Raw genomic sequence first — 21,423 nt, forward strand, 5'->3', positions numbered from 1 at the left:
GAAGGCTGAAACAGGAGGATCATGGGTTCCAGTTTAGCCTCAGTAACTTTTAGCAAGAGCCTTAGCAACTTAGTGAGACTGAGTTTCAAAATAAAATAGGGCTGGGGGTTTAGCTTGGAGGTAGAATGCCCTGGGTTGAGTCCCTAGTACCACAAAGGGTGGGGGTGATTATGGTTTAATTGTGTATTTCCAGTTTCTGATCTTTATTTTTTGTAATGTTTATAGCGATAGCATTTCAAAAGTTGAAATGTATATAATGTATATGTGCTCCTGGGGCACATATAGGAGAACCACAGGTATGAGTACAGCTTCAGCAATCTTGTGATACCCCATTTCAAAATAAAAAATAAAGGCTAGGTGTGTAACTCCAAGGTGGAAGAAAGCCCCTGAGATCAAACACACACACACACATGTACGCACGCACGCACACATGCACTTGAAACAATCTTTCTTTAGAACAAATAAAAATTATTAACCACTTTAAAAGTGGATAAACTATTTCTTTGGTGGTACTGGGGGTGGAACACAGAGGCTTTCTACCTCCGGGTTATGCTCCAAGACCTTTTTTCTGTTTTATTTGGAAACAGGGTCTCACTAAGTTGCTGAGAGCCTCACTCAGTAGCTGAGGTTGGCTTTGAACCGGTGCGATCCTCCTGTCTCGGCCTCCCGGGCTGTGGATAAGCTTTTTAGAACTAGACTGTGGTATGTATGAAAAACTTTGCAAAGTTGACTTGAAGGATGAAATGCTCAGTTACACTTCTACTGGACCTGCTCAGAAAGAACTGACTTAAATAATATGATTTTAAAAAAGATAAGTTATTCAAACATTTATCTCAGATTATGACTCAAAAAATAAAAAAAACAGCTGTTAGCTCTGACGACCTGATATATAGACAAAGGTTAGAAGGTAAGCAGGTCTCTGTAGTTCCCTGTGCTCAGTGGAGGCAGTACAAGGGGACTAACTTTTCTGGATTTGAATGAAAAAGAAGAGGTGATGAAAAGAAATTCAAACTAATTGCTACTTTAAAAGATTATTAAAGCCGGGCGTGGTGGAGCACACCAGTAATCCCTGCACTTGGGAGGCAGAGACAGGAGGATCAAAGCCAGCCACTGGCTTAAGAGACCCTGTTTCCAAATAAAAATATAAAATAGGTCTGGGAGTGTAGCCCGGAGGTAGAAGGGCTTCCAGGAACCCCAGTACCACCACCAAAAAAAAGATTAAATATCTTCTGAGAATGCCTAGGACCTACATGCAATATATTTACTATTGAAATCATCCTTTGAAAAGTTACATGATCTCAAGGGTGCTTGTACTTTATTATATTTTCATTTACTATTAATATCACATATTAAAAAATAAATTTTCAATCATTAGAGAAACACTTATTTTGGTACTGGGGGCTGAATCCAACAGTGTTCTACCTGTGAGCTATACCTCCAGCTCTATCTTATTTTTTAGTTTAAAAGAGTCACGAGGTGCCAGGCGTGGTGGTGCACACATGTAATCCCCACGCTTGGGAGGCAGAGACGGGAGGATCGCACAGGTTTGAAGCCAGCCGCACTGGCCTAAGTGACCCTGTTTCCAAATAAAAATATAAAAATAGTTCTGGGAGTGTAGCCTGGAGATAGAAGGGTTTCCAGGAACCCCAGTACCACCAAAAATAAATAAATAAACAAACAAATAAATAAGTCACTAGGTTGCTTAGGCTGGCCTCCAACTTGCAATCCTCCTATCTCAGCTTCCAATCGCTACAATTGTAGTACCACACTTGTCTCGGAACACAAGTGTTAATAGCATAATACCATCTTTAGAGCCTGGGAAGCTAAGACAAAAGTATCACAGGTTCGAGCATATCCTCAGCAAACAGTCAGACTCATCAACCTGGTGATGAGCAACTGTCAAAATGTTTAAAATAGGTCTAGTGGTATAGTTTGGAGGTAGAATCAATCCCCTGCACAACACACACAAAATAACAGTATATTATTTTAATTGTACTTGAAATTCAAAGAAAAATATAAGATAAAGTGACTGAAAATTTAGTAATATTCATGTGCTAAATATAGTGAGAGTTTCTGATCTTTCAATTGTCATACTCTAAGACTACATGCTGGCTCAAATATTATAAAAATTCACAACTTAAAAATTATATTGTAAGAAATAATATATTCTGGAGAAAAGACAAAAGATATTCATATTAAAATCTAAATAAGTTTACTTAATTGTATATGCATAATGTGAAACTAAAGCTCATAATGTGTAAATGACTAGAAGAAGTCTTTTTAAAATGTAGCAGTCGCCGGGTGTGGTGGCACACGCTTGTATCCCTGCACAGGAGGATCGCACGGGTTTGAAGCCAGCCTCACCTACTTAGTGAGGCTCTCAGCAACTTAGTGAGACCCTGTTTCCAAAGAAAATATAAAAAAGGTCTGGGAGTATAGCCCAGAGGTAGAAAGCCTCTGGGTTCCATCCCCGGTACCACCAAAAGAAAAAAAAATGTAGCAGTCATATACCACCAATCCTCATTTGTTTTAATACTGAAGACTCTGGAATTAACATAAATATATATATAAACTAATAGAAAAGGCCATAGCTAGAATTTGTTATTCAAGTTTTATCTGTTACTTCAGTATCTATTTTATCTGTTTCTTATGTGTCCATACATTAGCCAAAATTTTGTTGATTTAGTGGAGATAAAATTCCCTCTGCTACAGAAAGCATAACAATAGGTCATATAGAATGGTCTACTTCATCCATGCTTATCAATTCTCCATTAAAAAATATGTATAAATCAGAAAACAAACCAACCTCTTTTGGATCATCCCCGAGCAGCTTAAACTTCCTGGGAACCTTGCTTCTGGCAAACTTACATCCATTATAGTACATGCTCCACGAACAACCAAAAGAAAAGGAGGCACCACAGGTCTCTGGATGCAGCCCCTGACAGGCACAGGTTCTCCTGAGAAATTAAAGGGACCAAGTTTAAGACTGTGGAGGCATTACCTAGGTTGCTGCTCTCATATTCTGGATATCTGCGTCCAACATTAATTTGAAAGGAATTCAAACATAATCGGTATTATGCTGAGATGTACCATACCATATACAGAACTATTTCAATCAACGTTAAAACACAACTTAAAAAAAAAAAAACCTTCTGGAGGCAAAGTATGTAGCTCAGTGATTGATACCGGCCTAAGCGTGTGAGAGCGTGATCAGCTGCAGCGCAAAAATAATTAATCAAAACTTTTGTGTTTGCCGGGCGTGGTGGCGCACGCTTGTAATCCCCGCACTTGAGAGACAGAGACAGGAGGATCGCGCTGGTTCGGAGCCAGCCTTGCTGGCTTAAGAGACTCCGTTTCCACATTTAAAAAAAAAAAAAAAGTAGGTCTGGGAGTGTGGCCCGTGGAAATGTATCCTGAAGGTAGAAGGGCTTCCAGGAACCCCAGTACCACCAAAAAAAAAAAAAAAAAAACACCCTTTGTGTTGTGGCATAACATATATGCATAAAAGAACACATAAATGTAACACCTTGAAATGTTCACAAATAGTGTACCTGGGTGGGCAGCACCAAACAATATACAAGAGTTACCAGCATCCTAGAATTTCCTCTTTCTTTCAGTAACTGTCTATTCCTTCCATTACTCCCATTGTAATTTCGCTCAGAAGAGATTGAGATCTCTGAGAATAGGTTAGATTTACCTATTTTTATACTTGACGTACACACATGTATATAAAATTATGAGCATATTTCTTTTTGGCTTCTTCTAAAACACTGTTTGGAGTATCTATATTTTTCATGTAGTTGTGGTTATTAATTTTCATTGAATATCACATTGCATTGTGACTATTCTACAAATTAGCCATTCTACCATTGATGGGCATTAGAGTGCTTTCTAGTTTTTGGATTAAAACAGAATAGTGTGATTATAATACCTCTATCCAGATACATTGTAATGCCAATAATCAAAAGTAAAGTCAAGAAACAATACAACCTAGAAAAGTAGTCTTATGAGTATTTATTTATTTATTTAGGTGGTACTGGGGTTCCTGGAAGCCCTTCTACTGCCGGGCTACACTCCCAGACCTATTTTTTATATTTTTTTAAAATTTGAAAACAGGGTCTCTTAAGCCATCGCGGCTGGCTTTGAACCTGCGCGATCCTGTCTCCACCTTCCAAACGCAGGGATTACAAGCATGCGCCACCATGCCTGGCTTGGGAAATCACATTTTCCCAAGCCAGTTGTGTGGGACATGGTGGTACATGCTTGTAATCCTGTAATCTCAGTATTTGAAAGGCTGACACAACAATTTAGCGAGACTTTTTCCAAAAAATTTAGAAAACGGCTGAGTATAGTTCAGAGGTAGAGTGTCCCTGGGTTTGATCCCCAGTACCACTTTATGCACATACTAAATAAATAAGTAAATGAATACCTAGTTTTTTTAATAGTAGGGATTGAACTCAGGGGCATTCTACCTTCAAGCTACAATCCCAGCTCTTTTTATGTTTTTATTTTGGAAAAGGCCTTTGCAAAGTTGCTGCATTTGGCTTTGAACCTGTGATCCTCCTATCTGAGCCTCCCAGTTACTGAGATTACAGACAGGTGCCACTACATCTAGCTAAAATACTCAAATTTTAACAATACACATACACAGAAACTAGGTATGGCCCATATAAAGGAAGAAAAATTCATCAATACAAGCTATCCCTGAGGAAGTCCTGATGTTAATTAGACCACCTGACAAACATGTTAAGTCTGCTATTTCAATCATGTGCAAAGAAGTAGAGAAAACTGTGCTTAAATAACTAAAAGTTAGGAAAGCAGTGTCTCAAACAGAAAAAAATTATAAGGGAACAAACTGAATTCTGGAGATGAAAGTGTAATGAAGTGAAAAAAATCATTAGAGTAAGCAGCAGACTTGAGCAGGCGGGGAAAGACTGAATATAGGTCAATTAAAATCTTTTTTCTTTTGGTTTTCTCAGCCTAAATAAATAAAATTAAACAGAGCCTTAGAGAGCTCTGGGATAGCAGAAAATCCACCGCCAAAATATGTATCATGGAGTCCCAAAGAGAAGGAGCAGGAGTAAAAGTGAACACAGAATGAAAACAAAGACTGATGATCATTCATTCATCTCTATGTTCAAGCTCAACTATTCCTCCTAGCATAAACTCAAAGACAAGCATGCCTACTCACATCATAACTAAACTGCTGAAAGCTAAGAGCAACGAGAAACCCTGGAAGCTGTAAGAAAGGCTGGGCACGGCAGAGATGCCTGTAATTCCAGTTCTTGGGAGAAAGGAAGATCACACGTTCGAGACTAGCCTCAGCAACTTAGGCACTCTCAGCAACCCAGCAAGACCCTGTTTCAAAACAAAAAATAAAAAGGGCTGGGGGAGTTGCTTGGAGGTTGAAATGCAATAAGTAAATGAATATGAAAGAGGAAGTTGCAAAAATAACACATCATAGACCAGGAATTCTCAATATGATTAGCAGCTGATGTGTCCTCAGCAATAATGGAGACCAAGACAGTGGGATTGCACGTTTAAGTGCTAGAACTTTACATAGGATTAAGAAATTCTGGTGTTTTATGCTCAGTAGGACAATTATAGATAACAATTATGTACTGTAAAGTTCAAAAAGCTAGAAAAGATTTGAGTTTTCACCATAAAGAAATGATAAGCCAGTGTGGTGGTACAAGCCTATAATCCCAGTACTTGGGAGGCCAAAACAAGAGGATTACAGATTTGAGGCCAGCCTTAGCAATTTAGTGAAATGCCCTTGGATTCAATCCTCAGTACCAACAGCAAAACAATAGAAGGAAATGATACACGTGTGTGTGTGTGTGCGCACACGTGTGTGTATAATACATAGACATATATATGTATATACATATATAACATATAACATATATGTTCAACCTGATTTAACCATTGCACAATATGTATTGAAACTGAAATATCAAATGATATCCAATTAAAATTTGTTTCTATGTATCTTTCAAAAAATAAATAATAAAATGCGACAAGGACTACGGAGAAGAGAATGACAGCTTTGAGGACAGCCTTAGCAACCAAGCAAGACCCTACCCTCAGCAACTTAGACACTTTTTTTTTTTTTTTTGTGGTACTGGGGTTCCTGGAAGCCCTTCTTCCTCCGGGCAACACTCCCAGACCTATTTTATATTTTTGAAACAGGGTCTCTTACGCCAGCGCGGCTGGCTTCGAACCTGCGCGATCCTCCTGTCTCCGCCTCCCAAGCGCGGGGATTACAAGCGTGCGCCACCACACCCGGCCAACTTAGACACTTTAAAGGCAGAATTCTCCTAGGTTCCATCCCCGATACCACTAATTGAATACTGAGGTAACATACATATACCTAACGGCAGCACCAAAATATATAAAAAAGGAATTAAAGACAAATTAAAATTCAATTTTAAACACTAAACCAAGTAGAGACATAGTCTTTTTTTGTGTGTGTGGTACTGGGGATGGAACCCAGGGGCTTTTCTACCTCCAGCTATACTCCCAGACCTATTTTACATTTTATTTGAAAATAGGGTCCCACTTAGTTGCTGAGAGCCTCACTAAGTAGCTGAGGCTGGCTTTGAACCCGTGGTCTCACCCTGCCAAGCGCGGGGATTACAAGCGTGTGCCACCGCCCGGCTCATGGTCTTCTACAACACTCCATCAAATTACAGAAGAAGCACATTCTTCCAGTGAACATGAGCCGTTCTCCAGGACAAACTGTATGCAGTGTTCTCTAATGACAATGAAATTAAAGTTGTGACAAAATTTGGATAACTAATATGTGGAAATAAAATGGCATATTATTACATAATTATGTGTCAGAAAATTAGAAAACATTTTTGTAGGGCTGGGTGTGGTGACACACACTTGTAATCCCAGTACTTGAGAGGTGGAGATAGGAGGATCACAGGTTTGTGGCAAGCCTCAGGATTTAGGCCCATCACAACTTAGTGAGACCATTTCAAAATAAATTGAAAAGCCGGGCGTGGTGAAGATCGCACGGGTTCGAAGCCAGCCTCAACTACTTAGTGAGGCTCTCAGCAACTTAGTGAGACCCCATTTCCAAATAAAAATTATAAATAGGTCTGGGAGTATAGCCCTGAGGTAGAAAGCCTCTGGGTTCCACCCCCAGTACCACCAAAAAAAAAATTTTTTTTTTAAATTAAAAAACAGGGGGTCTGGAGATGTAGGCTTGGAGGTTGAATGGCCCTGGGTTCAATTTCCAGTACAACAAATGGGAAAGAGGAGGAGGGCTAATTAGGAGATACTCCTGACTTTATGCAAATAAAAAAATTAAAAGAGAACACTATAAAAATTATGAAATGATCTAAGCAAAAATTAAAAAATTCTAGAAAGGTACAAATGACAGAACTGACTCTGAATCTACAATTAAAAGACTGAATCCAGCCGGGTGTGGTGGCACACACTTGTAATCCTAGCCCTTGGGAGGCTGAGACAGGAGGGTCGCACGGGTTCGAAGCCAGCCTCAGCTACTTATTGAGGCTCTCAGCAACTTAGTGAGACCCTGTTTCCAAATAAAATATAAAAAAACGTCTGGAAGTATAGCCTGGAGGTAGAAAGCCTCTGGGTTCCACCCCCAATACCACCCCCCCAAAAAAAAATAAAAATAAAAAAATAAAAAGGAGCATTGAGCATGGTGATATATGACCCAGTATACTTGACAGGAGGATCACAGGCTCAAGGTCAGCCTCAGCTAATTAGCAGGGCTCGCTTTCAAAATAAAAAATTAAAAAGGCTGGGAGTGTAGCTTTGAAGTAGAATGCCCCTGGGATCAACTGTAAGAAAAATTTAAAAAAAAAAAAAAAGCAAACTGCAAGTAACCACCTAAAAATAGACCTTGCTTTAATCAAGACTAAAACATTTGTGCTATAAGGACACTATCAGCTGAACATACAACCTCTTATATAGAAGAAAAATCTACAAAGAATACTAATATCCAGAATACATAAAGGACTTGATAATTCAAAACAGAGCACAACTTAAAAATGGGCAAAGATTTAATTAGGCTCTTCTACAAAGAAGCTATATGAATAGTCAATGCATATATAAAAAAGATGCCCAACATCACTGGACATGAGGGAAATGCAAATCAAAACCTTGTGACATAAGTAGCACACACTGGGATGATTATGTTTTAAATAGACAATTAACTAAGCCAGGTGTGGTGGTGAACGCTTGTAATCCCAGCACTTGTGAGGCTGAGACAGGAGGATCACGGTTTGTGGCCAGCCTCAGTTACTTGGTTAGGCCCTTTGAAACTCAGTGAGACCCTGTTTCAAAATAAAGAATAAAGAATAAGGCTGGAGGTAAAGCTCAGAGGTAGAAAGTCCCTGGGTTCCAACCCCAGTACTAAAAAAAAAAAGGGAAAGTAACTAGTTTTCCTCAGGATGTGGATACATTATTGTTAAAAATGTAAAATAGTGCAGCTGCTTTGGAAACCAACTGAGCAATTCTTCAAGTTAAATACAAAATTACCATATGAAGAACAATGTTACTCCTAATATATACCCAATAGAATTGAAAACATATGTCCACATAAAAACTTGTACATTGGTGTTCATTGAAGCGTTACTTATAATAGTTTAAAAACTAAACTAAAATGTCCACTAACTGATCTATGGATAAAGGAAATATGATATATACACATAATCACAAAACACACACACAAATACACACCTTGAAATATTAATCAGCCATTAAAAAAAGACAACACTGAAGTACATGAAAGAACTCAGAAAGGTGAGGTATTACATTAGTCTACTAATATGAAAAGCTCCCAACAGGCAAAGACCTATTCTAGCCACCATGAAGATCAAAATGTTACTGGTAAACTGCGTGTGGTGGCACAGGTTTGTAATCCTAGTACTTGAGAGGCTGAGACCTGAAGATTGTGGTTTGCAGACAGCCTCAGCTACTTAGTGAGACCCTGTTTCAAAATAAATATAAAATAGGGCTGGGGTACAGCTCAGAGAAAGAATGCCCCAGGGTTCCATCCCTAGTACTACACACACACACACACACACACACACACACACACACACACACACAAAGTTACTTGTGGTTGCCACTTCAAAGTACAGAAGTAACTGCCTGGATTTGGGGTTGACTTCGGGGAGTGATTGAAATATCCCAGAAATATTTTCACCTATGAAGATGAGGGCTACATAACTTTGTGAATATGCTAGACTGCTGAATCATATAATTTAAATGGGTAAATTTTATTTAAGTGAATTTTCACAGAAATGTTTTATTTTTAATTTATTTTTTGAGATAGAATCTTCTTAAATTGCTGAGGTTGGCCTCAAACTTGGAGTCCTATCTCAGCCATCCAAGAACTGGGATTACAGGTGTGTGCCACTGTGTCTGGCTTAGAGTCAGATTATTGTTAAAAAAGTATTGCCAAATTGAGATAAATGATGACAACATCGCTAGATTTTAGAGATATATGCTAACATGTTTACAGGGGAGACAATGTGGTCTCTTTGCTTTTCTTTAAAGTGGGAGAGGAGGGTTGGAGAAATTTCATAAAACATTGGTAAAAATCTTGAATAATGCTGAAGTTATAGGTGAGTCATGGGATTCATTGTACTGAATTCTTCCTTTTAGGAATGTTTGACCATTTTTATACTGTAAAATTTATTAATGTGTTTAACATCATCCACAACAGCAGAAGGCTTTCTGGCTTTGACTTCCTTTTGGTTGCAGATTTGCTCCCACAACTCCTACTTGCCAGAAAAGTATTGGTTAGTCTCAGTCATACAACTGAAATCTTGGAAGCCGGGCGTGGTGGCGCACGCTTGTAATCCCCGCGCTTGGGAGGCTGAGACAGGAGGATCGCACAGGTTCGAAGCCAGCCTCAGCTACTTAGTGAGGCTCTCAGCAACCTAGTGAGACCCTGTTTCCAAATAAAGTATAAAATAGGTCTGGGAGTATAGCCTGGAGGTAGAAAGCCCCTGGGTTCCACCCCCAGTACCACAAAAAAAAAAAAAAAAGAAAAGAAATCTTGGAAGGGAAATCTTTAAAGGAGAATCAGCAGAACTGACTCAAAGAAATGTAAAAATCCAGCCTCTGACTCTCACTGTACGATGCTCTTAGTTCTTGCCCGAGCACAAAGTGGGTGGCGACAGGGAGTTAGGGGAGCGTGGAGGAACTTGGGATGAGGCTTACACAACCTTATCCAAAACTAAAACTCGGGATGAGGCTTACACAACCTTATCCAAAACTAAGTCAGCAGCCCCAGTATCACATTATTCTCTATTCTTGGCAGGAAGTCATAACTTCTAACAGCCATAAAATAAAACTTATTTATGGTATAGAAGAGAAACTTTAAAGCTATTTCTGGGTGAAGTCTCTATTGCCATTGGATAACTGTTTTAAACATCTATTTCCTAAATGTTTAAAAAAGTATTTTGGAAAATTGTTCTAAGTAAGCAGAGATTCTAGCTTCAATATTATCTAAATAATTAGAGATGCTTACTCTGAAATTCTAGAAAAAAAATCAAAAGTGTACAGCTCGGTCTTTAAAGTGTATTTGAAATTTATCTTTTATGTATTATTTTGTGCATTTGGGCCAGTTGGACGAATTAAAACCTTTTTTTGACTCCAATACAATTATTGTTCGTAGTTTTTAAATTCAAAGTAACAAAATTTAAAGACTTTCTTATAAAATTTCTCTATATAGCCAAGCGTGGTGGCGCACGCTTGTAATCCCTGCGCTTGGGAGGCTGAGACAGAATCACGCATGTTTGAAGCCAGCCGCGCTGGCTTAAGAGACCCTGTTTCCAAATAAAAATATAAAAATGGGTCTAGGAGTGTAGCCCGGAGGTAGAAGGATTTCCAGGAACCCCAGTACCATCAAAAAATATATGTCAGATTTCAAGTATAAACATTGATAGGATATTAAGGGAAAATACCGGAGGATACATGGAATTAGTGAACAATGAATGTGAAAGTTTGTATAAACTCACTTTTCATAAAGGTTTCTGATTTGGAACTTCAAGACATCAGGTTAAGAGGAATACTACTTCAAAAACAATGCAAGCCAGGCGTGGTGGCACACGCTTGTAATCCCCGCTTGTAATCCCCGCGCTTGGGAGGCTGACACAGGAGGATCGCACAGGTTCGAAGCCAGCCTCAGCTACTTAGTGAGGCTTTCAGCAACTTAGTGAGACCCTGTTCCCAAATAAAATATAAAATGGGTCTGGGAGTATAGCCTAGAGGTAGAAAGCCTCTGGGCTCCCTACCCCCAGTACCACCAAAAAAAAAAAAAAAAAAAAGGTATTTTATGCCTAAAGCAGTTCATCACTTTGCAAGTCATGTTACGAACTGGCAACTTCTGCCTCCAGTTAATCATTTGCAAAAATGAATTGACAGCAGCCAAGCACATGCAATTGAATTTTTGGATTGCAACTATCATAGAAATCCAAGTCACACTTTCATATATAAAGAATAACTTGCAAGATGGGCGTGGTGGCACACACTTGTAATCCCAAAATTTGGAAGGCTGAGACAGTTGGATCGCGATTCTAGGACAGCCTCAGCTACTTAGTGATGCTTTTTGCAACTCAGAGACCCTGTTTCAAAATAAAAAAATTTAAAAAAAAATAGGGCTGGGGTGGTAGAATGCCCCTGTGTCCCATCCACAGTGCTGCAAAATAATAATAGTAATTATGATAACTTTTTCCTCTTCCTTCCCTTCCTTCCTCCTTTTGTGTGTGTGTGTGGGGGGGGGTACTTGGGATTGAACCCAGGAGAATTAAACCTCTGAGCTATACCACCAGCCCTATTTTATTTTGTATTTTAAAACAGGATCTCACTAAGTTGCAAAGGGCCTAAGTTAACCGAGGCTAGCCAAGAACGTTTAATCCTCATGTCTCAGCCTCCCAAATACTGGGATTATTAAGTGTGGCCTGCCTAACCTTTTTTTGGTGGTACTGGGGTTCCTGGAAACCCTTCTACCTTCGGGCTATACTCCCAGACCTATATATATTTTTAAATTAGAAACAGGGTCTCTTAAACCAGCACGGCTGGCTTTGAACCTGCGTGATCCTACTGTCTCCTCCTCCCAAGCGTGGGGATTACAAGCTGATTACAAGCGTGGGCCACCGCTGATTACTGATTTTCTCCCACCCCACTTAGAAAGAGAACCTGTGTTAAAGATAATAAAACCATACATAGAGTCAGCAAAAGAACAAATTTGGTTAGCAATAGTTGTTACAAAAAGTACCATGACTATTTCTGCTGAGCAAATTATCTTGTAGTTTTGTGGATGCAGCTAGGTAAACCAAAGACAAAAATCTAGAATTATCTTTGAACCAACTGTGAGCAAAGTAACTACTGATTATTTCAGTGTAACATTTTTAGTATTAGGCAGGAATGGCACAGCAGAGAATAGCAAAAAGGAATAGCAAATTATAAGCTTGGCTTCTTGCAAAGTAGAGAAAATTAAACAAAAAAACCAGTATTAACAATTAGATTCACTATATTTAACTGCATACCCTTGCCCTTGCTACCTTATTTCTAATTTTTATATTCCTAGGAAATAATGTATGTCCATAGCTAATTATCTTTCAATTATTTAGCAGCAAAAAAAAAAAAAAAGAAAGAAAGAAAGCCAGGCCAGGTGGCACATGCTTATAATCCCAGTACTTGGGAGACTGAGTAACAAGGATTGCAGGGTCACAGGCAGCCCCAGCTACTTAGTGAGGCCCTCTGCAACTTAGTGAGACCTTGTTTCAGATTAAATAATAAAATGTATGGCTGGAGAGAATGGCCCTGGGTTCAACCCCAGTACCACCAAAAAAAAAAAAAAAAAAAAGGAAGCAATTTGATTACTACTGAGGAAATCATGAACTAGACTGAATGGAAGTAAAGTAAAAGTAGTTTTTTTCTACAGAACTTCTATAAATCTTTTTTTGTATATAACAAATATATATATATATACACACATACATATACACATATCATACATACATCTATGTATATGAGATATCTATTAAAAGTCCCTGACCTGAGAATCCCAAAGTTCTCATCAAACATTCATTGTTTCAGATGCAGAATAAGGCAGTGGTGTCACTGCTTCCGAATGTGGCCAGGCACAAGAGTGGTCAGTTGTCACACAAAGACATAAATAATTCCAAATTTATGGTACAACTGAGGCCATGTGGGTATAGATCCTTGGACAACCAGGAAAATCCTCAATGATGGCTACCTCGAGTATAAACGAGTGGTGAAATCACCTCACTCATTCGTGTTAGCAAACAGTCACACTGCCTATGAAATGAGCTTTTTGGCGCCCACTTTCACACCGTGAAACTTCAGGCCCCACGCTCTCCCCGCCAGCCGCGCACTTACTCTTCGTTGAGGGCACAGCGCCTGTTGGTGAGCGCGCCATACTTCGGCAGCGTCTCGGTCAGCTCCTTGTAGAGCCTGTTGGCCAGGGGCAGCGGGATCCCTTCCCACACGAGGATGAGAATCACGATGACCGCCGCCTCGCACGTGTGGCCAGCTCGCTCGCGCACCAGACACAGCAGCTTCTCCTCCTTGCTGCTTCTGCGAATCACCTGCGTGGATCGTGGTGTCAGCCAGACATCCCCCAACCCAGCCCAAACAGAACAGAGTCACTCGTCAAGCTCGGAGATTACAAGTGTGCGCCACCATGCCCGGCCCCTAAAGCAAGACTTTTTTAAAGGCAGGTAAAAGCAAAGCAGTCTACCTCACCACTAACTTCTTTCAAGTAAATAGTTTGCTTATAAATTTAAAACTAATCTGTCATCTCAAGAGATAACATGAAACAATAAATATAGGCAGCACTCCTTTCAACTGGCATGACTTTAATTTGTATAGCTCAATTCTCAAGGTTAATGAAACAAAGTGTCCAGGATTGTCGGGTATGGTGGTTTGTAATCCCCTAGCTCCGGAGGCTGAGACAGGAGGATCACACAGGTTTGAAGCCAGCCTCAGCTGCTTAGTGAGGCTCTCAGCAACTTAGTGAGACCCTGTTTTCAAATAAATTAGAAAATATAGGCCGAGCGTGGTGGCACACGCTTGTAATCCCAGTATTCGGGAGACTGAGACCTGGAGGATGGCGGTTCGCAGACAGCCTCAGCTACTTAGTGAGGCCCTCTGCAACTCAGCAAGACCCGGTTTCAAAATAAAAATTAGGGCACGGGGTATAGCTCGGAGGTCAAATGCCCCTGGGTTCCACCCTCAGACCTGCAAAAAAAAAAAAACTAGATCTGGGAGGGTAGCCCAGAGGTAGAAAAGCCCCTGGGTTCCACCCCCAGTACAACACACACACACACACACACACACACACACACACAATCTCTCTCTCTCTCTCTCTCTCTCTCTCTCTCTCTCTCTCTCTCAGTACCCAGGAGTGAAGGCCAAAGGCACTGTCAGTCATACTTACCCATTTAGCAATAGGACATCCCTGAGAACTTTTGCCTTCTTTACCAGTATAGATGACTCTTTCAATCCTAATAGCTTTACCCTTATGTCCAAACCTTGAAGAAACCCACAGAAATACATGTACATACAGTTAGCAAATGACTTCAAGAGGCAATCAAAATATCTGAACATTATGACCATATCCTGAGAAAATTTAACTTATTTTTTAACAAAACAGGTCTAAACCAAGCAGACTGGGTTATTTTCTTCCATATCAAAATATAATAAAATTATAATAAACTATTTTTAACATGTTTGGTAAAAAGTGGGAAAGCATATTTTTATATATAAGTTCACAAAGCACAAAATTTAAGTTAGGTAGCTAAATTCAGTCTTCTAAAGCATATAATATTTTGCTTTCCATTTTTGCTAAATTTAACTATTTTATAACTTGGGGAATCATAAGAATTTAGCTGCTGTTTTCTCATTTTAAAAAATGGACCTGTCAAATACCTACCATCCAGCCATTTTCAAAATTAAGATATTTCTAAAATAGACAACTATATTTCCCTTTAGGACCAAAGTGCCATGTATTGCTTACTAGTCAAAATAATAATAATAATAATGAAAAAAGGCACTTTGAGAAATTCATCGCTTCTGCCAGGACACTGGGTGAATAGCTAGTGAATTTCCACATGTTAATTAGAAATGTATAATTTGGAAACAGAGCAAGAATGATACTGAATATACCCTTGCTGCCCAAATGTATCCAGAGTATTGGGTTAACTCTGCCTACCTCTTCCTGGAAAACACCCTAGCAGAGTAGCAGCTCAGAGCTGTAGATAGCTATAGGAAAGGCCCTCCCTACATCTGTTGCTAAGAGTTTTCTGCGAGCAGGAGTTAACTGTGCATACAGGCAAATACTGCATACCTGTGATTGACAGGAAAAAAGGCAGCTGTAGATAGAATCTGTCTCTTCCTGTTCAACATATCACAATTGCTCTGATCTTAAGAGAAAATGTCCTTAGCGATAATTAAGCACTTTCAGCACTAACACAAGGATTCCTTCCCCTCTTTCCTCTTTGACACTTTCTCATCTAGTGGGGACATCACAGTGGTGCCCCTCTCTGCAGCCGGGGCCAATCACCTTGTGCCTGAAAGGCTGGCTGGATCATTCTAGGTCGTGCCTGGGTTTTCTGGCATCCATCTCCAAGCGGGCAGCCTGTGCCAGCTAGCAGACTATTAGCCCTGTCAAATATTGTGACTCTCTGGTGAATAGCACAGTGTGTAGTGTTGGCAACCCTGGAAGAGCTGAGCCTACTAATAATTACTCAATTTACAATTGTTTACTGCTTTGTGTGTGAAGGCTGGAGAAATCTGACATATACAAAAGGATAAACGTTAATCTGCCCTGTGCCTTTGCGTTAATTACCTTTCTTCCATGATTTCTCTAATAGCTGCCACATTAGGACCTGCTCCTAGATGGGTATAAAAAGGACCTTCATCTTTTTCAATAATTTGCTCTGTTGAGATAATAGAAGATTATTATTTTAGACCTCAATTATACTAAATAAAAAGGCTACATCCACAAAGATTATCCCCCAGCTGCACAGTAAGGGCTCTGTGTGACTTAAGATTTTTTCTTTAAAATGAATAAATTGATGGACTGATCTGTTAGAAGATGTGCCAAATAATTAAGTATATGTACATGTGGCTGTTGGAAAATATTGTTAACTTACATTTTAGATGTTTTAAGAAATGATTTTAAATCCAACAGAATAGTAAAGAAATTAGACTATATTATATGTAATACCAACTGCAACTTAAACTTTAAACTGAAAAGAAAAATTTCAAAGCTACCTACAAAAGCCTGCCTACCATTTGGGTATGAAAAGATAAAAAAAATAAAAAATAAAATTTCCTGTCTTCTCCCATCCCCAGAACAGTATTCATTTCACTGTCATGGATCTATTTTGTGCAATTGTTTCCCCTCATTTTATTACTGTTTGGAAAATGAGGATACTCAATCCAGACCCATATTTGTATGCACTTTAGAGAAATTTATGATAAGAGAAAAACCCTGCAAAGCCTAGGAGAGGTGGTTGTAAATCAGCAAAAATCAAAGAGTGGAACAATAGGGTAATGGTGATAAGAGAGTGAAAATTATACCTGTTATCTATGACAGGTGTGCCATCTTAGTGCAACTTAATAACCACACAAAGAGGGGCAGTATGGGGTTTCCTGACATCATCCTACAAGGTTTGGGCAAACTCACAGGAAGAGGAATAACATGGGCACATGGGCCGTTGGCCATACTAATTTTTTATTGTGTGTGTGAGTGGGTCTGGGGATGGAACCCAGGGGCATTCGACCTCTGAGTTACAGCCCCTGCCCTATTTTTTATTATTTTATTTTGAAACCCGTCTCACTGAGTTGCAGAGGGCCTGAGGGCCTAAGTAGCTGAGGCTGTCTGCAAACTGCGATCCTCTGGTCTCAGCCTCCTAAATGCTGGGATTACAAGCGTGCACCACCACGCCCGGCTTGACCATACTAATTTAACATTTGCTTTTCCCAACGTGTTCCACCATATTCATGCTTAATAACTAAAATTGTAATCTTCCATGCCCACATCTGTATCTGTATCCATTTGCAAAAAAATCTTATTTCCACAGATCTATCACCCATCCTGAATTTGAACTAGGTAACTGTTTTAAATATATATCATTTTTATCAAAAATATAAAATGTTAATGTGAAAATAAAATCAAAACCAGTATAAATCACAATGTTTCAAGCATATAAATGGAAAAAGGGATAACTTAGAAAGTACTCAGAGTTTTATCACTTAATTCCCCAACTCACCAGGACTAAAGATAATAAATTCATTATTATCTAGAAGTCCTATGAAGCTACTAATATATTCAACCTTAAACTTGTTTTAAACTAAGGTTCTACATGAGTTTGCCTGTGGCAGCTATTTTCTCATGTTAATATTTTTTCCTGCTTATGTCTCTTCAAGAGCAGATATTCAAAAAGTGGGTAGATTAATTTAAAACAGATACATTTATATTTTAAAGGTTCTGAAAGAAAAAAATGGGTATGCACAATATTTTGGGAAAAAACTGCGGTGTAAGTGATGTTTTCTCCTGCATGGCACAAGTATCTAGAATTTAAAGACAAAAAGTAAGCTCCAGATTTTTATGAGCCTTTGCAAACTGCTCCCACACTCAATATTTTTTTAAAAAAGAAAAATTCCATATCTGAAAGATCAATTTGCTAATTGTGGATAAACACCATGTGCTTCAGTACATTTCTGGCACTTACCTACACATCTGCATGATGGGAAATCATATTGAGTCTTGACAGGTGTATCCAATAAATTTTTTATAGGAGTATCAAGTAATTTCAAAGGTGACTCTAAAAAATTATTGAGAACAGAACCAGCTGTTCTTTTGGTGGGTGTCTTTTCTGAAGGAGCTGCTTGCAGCTCTGAAGCTGGGATGTGGCTATCAGGTTCTGCAGCATTAATTTCTCTGCTTAAAACCGTAACTGGCCCTGACGTTTCAACTTTTACTTGTTTCTGTGACTTGAGTGTAAGAGCCTTATGGTCAAATAAGGATTTGACCTGAAATTGCTTCAGATGCTGCTCCATGGTCTCAATGATGCTCTTCCGCTGCACATTATCACAGCTTGGTGGTACAATCTCTTGCTTCGTTATCTTTTTCCATGTTTTGTTTTCCTGCTGTGCTGCAATGGGGCGCATACAGGCATAGGGCTTGGATCCAGGTTCAATCTTAATTGGCCTGTACACTTGATTGTGGCAAGAATCAGCTTGGGGCTGCTGAGTTTGCTGCTGTTCTTGTTTCTGTAGAAGGTGCCACCTTAGAGCAGCATGCTTTTGGAGGTCTTTCTGGGGAGGTGTCTGAATGTGACTCCCTCCCTGGTCAGGCACGAGGAAAGCCTTTCCTTGGTTATGTGTTAAGTACCTTTGCTGAGCTAGTTGTGAAGCTTGTTGTCCAGACACATCTTGGTTACTGCTTTTATATCCCTGTAGAACTGAAGCTTGTTCAGGCTTCTGTTCTTGTTCTTGAAAGCACCTGTGAAGAATATCTTGCTTTGGGGTCACATTGTTTGGAAAATATTGCATGTGATGCACATTTTGAGTCTTGTTTACTTCAAAGAGTTCAGAACTTATATTTTGTTCTTTATTCTCTGGAACTAGGTGTGTATTGTTTGAACAGGAAATCTGTACTTTGCTTGCACTTGATTTCAAGATCTGACCATAAGGGGAATTTCTACTGTTCATATTCTGTACTTGCTCCAATCCTGCTGGGGCATTTTGAGTTTGGAACTCACTTGACTTTGAATACTGATTTTCACCACTAAAGCCTTCTTCCATTTTAATCTGGCCAAAGAATGATCCTTCTCTTTGCTGATTATTGTGACCTGGGGGATAAGGATAAGCCTGAGGCATTTGTTCATTATTCTTCATTTGTAATTTGGGCTGCTGTTGTTGGTTTGGAGGAAACCGTGTATTTTGGGATGGTGGTGTTTGCGCCGCCTGTTTATGAGGCTTGTGTTGCAAAAGGTGTGAGTTTGAAAACGGCTCAGTCTCTGAAGCCTGTTGATTCAAGTGCTGTTTTAACAATGGGGACAGGAGTTTCTCTGCTGGGGAATCCACTCTTTGTTGAAAGTGAAATCTAGGGGCACACAGTGCCGCCACACCAGCTTCAGGTGAAGCATCTGTCTTGGAGACAGCTACCTGGTGAGAGGGTTTTTGGAACTGGAGCTGTTGGTCCACCACACCTTGAGACTGCCCTTGATTCATCCCAGGTTGGCACATTTGTGACTTCTGGGCTGGCTGCATTGACTTCTGGATGTAAGCTTGCCTGGAGAGCCCTCCAGGCATGTTGGAATTTCCAGTGTACTGTTTGGAGGGATTGGACTGATACTGCAGAATTGAGCGCAGTGAGGCCTCAATGCACTTTGGATGGGATCCTGCTTGACGGAAATGAGGGGCCTTCAATTCGATCCAGCCTGGTTTGGGGTAGTGCTGCGCTGGGAGCACCAGGTCCTGTGTTTGTTCCTTGTTGCCCTCATGCAGGACCCCTTGCTCATTGTGCCCCATCAACTGATGGTCCTGTGAATCTCCACTGCTTCGAAGCACTGGCAGGTCATGCTTGAGATGTTCTGATACTGGTCTTGTTTTCTCAGGACACAATGGGGCAGCCATTGGCTCTTGCATCTGTAAGCCATGCATATTATTAACACAATTATTTTGAGGCCCTTCTGGAAGCATCAGGGAAGGGTTGGATACATGTATAGACAGATTAGGACTCTGGGATGTTGGTGTCTCAGATCGACCCTCTATTTTCACCTCCTTTAGAAGAGCTGTGTTATTCTGGTTGGGGTGGTGATGCTGTTCTTCTGTAACTCCATCATTCAGAGTGCTTCTTCCTTCTGAAGGAAGCTGAGGAGGAGAAAGAGCAGGAGGGGGAGAAAGAAGCAACTGTGATGGTGGTGGTGGTGTGGTAGAGGCAGGAAAGGAATTCTTAGTGAACACTGAGCTTCGCTTGAAGTAAGCACCATTCATTTCATTTTGCTTTAAATACTGTTCAGAGCTGCCACTAGGAGCTTGCAAACTGTTGCTGGAACCTGAACAGAATTCTTCAGATACTAGCTCCGTGTTTCCTTGGACGGTACTGTCCTCTGCAGGAGATGGGCATATCTCAAAGCCTGGTTTTTGTGGCTGTGGTTGTTCTGGCTTCTGGAAGGGACAGGTACCTCGCACTGCAACTGGTCCACTGGCATTATCAGCCTCACAGGCCTCGGGCACCGCTGCAGCTGGCTCTGGAGGCCGCTGGGAGCAGGAGGACTGTGGGGAATTGATCTGCCCTGAGGTATGTGATGGGTGAGTGATTTCACAGGACAACTCATTAGTAGCCTGACTGTTAATGGCATTTATGTGAGATGTGGTTTTCTGCACCGCAATGGAAACACAATCTGGATAGTATTGAGACAGCGTCTTTTCCAGGAGTTCACCATGTGTGTTTTCCATGGAAGAGGCAGAAACTGTAGCACCATTAGGCATTAGCGCTGCCTTGTTTTTAAGAAGCAATACAATGTTCTCTTCATGGTAGTTAGCACTTTTCCCCTTCTGCTCATTTGGAATCTGAAGCTCTGAATTTTCAGACCCATTGCAGTGCTGTGGGGTAAAACTGATGTTATCTTTCACTGCATTCTCCTGGGCCACTGAGCTTGCAGATTCCCTCTTATCACTGAAATCGGAGACATTTGGTTGACTGCTGCTTTCACCTGGATGTCTTTCTTGGCTTTCCCCGAAGCTTTCTCCTTCTCCCTTTGTGTTTTGGTCTAGTTTACGTATTTTGTTTTGATGGAGCCCGGATAGAGATGGTTCGCTTAATGTGCGTTTTATTCCTCCATTCTGCAAGTTCTTGGAATCCCCTCTGTCTTCTTGTGTCAAGTCTGGACTCACACGACTGCTCTGGTTCCCCTTCATAGGGGGGATTCCATAGCAACTTTTAAAGGACTGACACTTGGTGTCTCCATTTACTTCTGGGCTTCCATTCTGGAGCTTTGTAGCCAGAGGTTCTGTCTGGCAGGTGGGAGAAGGTGGTGGTATTAGGAATGGACTTAGTGTGTTGCCATCAGCATGGTTGGTTCTGTCCTGTTCCATCTGGCTTGCTTCGGGGCCATCCACAAGGCTGCCCTTTGAGTGAATTCTAAGGAGCACAAAGACAAAAATTAAAATGTATTAGTATATGTATTTAACACCAATATTATCTTACAGGAATATTGTTGCATAAATAATTGAGGAATCTAGTCAGGCGTGGTGGCGTATGCTTGTAATCCCAGCATTAGGGAGGCTGAGACAGGAGGGTCGTGGTTCACAGACAGCCACAGCTACTTAGAGAGGCCCTCTGCAATTCACTGAGACCCTGTTTCAAAGTAAAGAATAAAAAATAGG

General features: G+C 40.3%; 1 protein-coding gene across 1 annotated transcript in view; it reads right to left on the reverse strand.

The window, feature by feature from the left end:
• Positions 1-21,132, reverse strand: part of TET2 (tet methylcytosine dioxygenase 2) — a gene marked incomplete at both ends in the record, with an annotated part of 36,838 nt that extends 15,706 nt beyond the window's left edge. The window contains 5 exons of the mRNA XM_080698006.1: positions 2,807-2,957; positions 13,399-13,607; positions 14,459-14,552; positions 15,869-15,959; positions 17,760-21,132. Coding sequence (XP_080554132.1) covers positions 2,807-2,957; positions 13,399-13,607; positions 14,459-14,552; positions 15,869-15,959; positions 17,760-21,132 — 3,918 coding nt within the window. The remainder of the gene's footprint in view (positions 1-2,806; positions 2,958-13,398; positions 13,608-14,458; positions 14,553-15,868; positions 15,960-17,759) is intronic.
• Between the last annotated feature and the right edge of the window lie 291 nt (positions 21,133-21,423).

This window comes from Muscardinus avellanarius (assembly GCF_963383645.1).
Source record: "Muscardinus avellanarius genome assembly, chromosome: 6".
NCBI lineage: Eukaryota > Metazoa > Chordata > Mammalia > Rodentia > Gliridae > Muscardinus > Muscardinus avellanarius.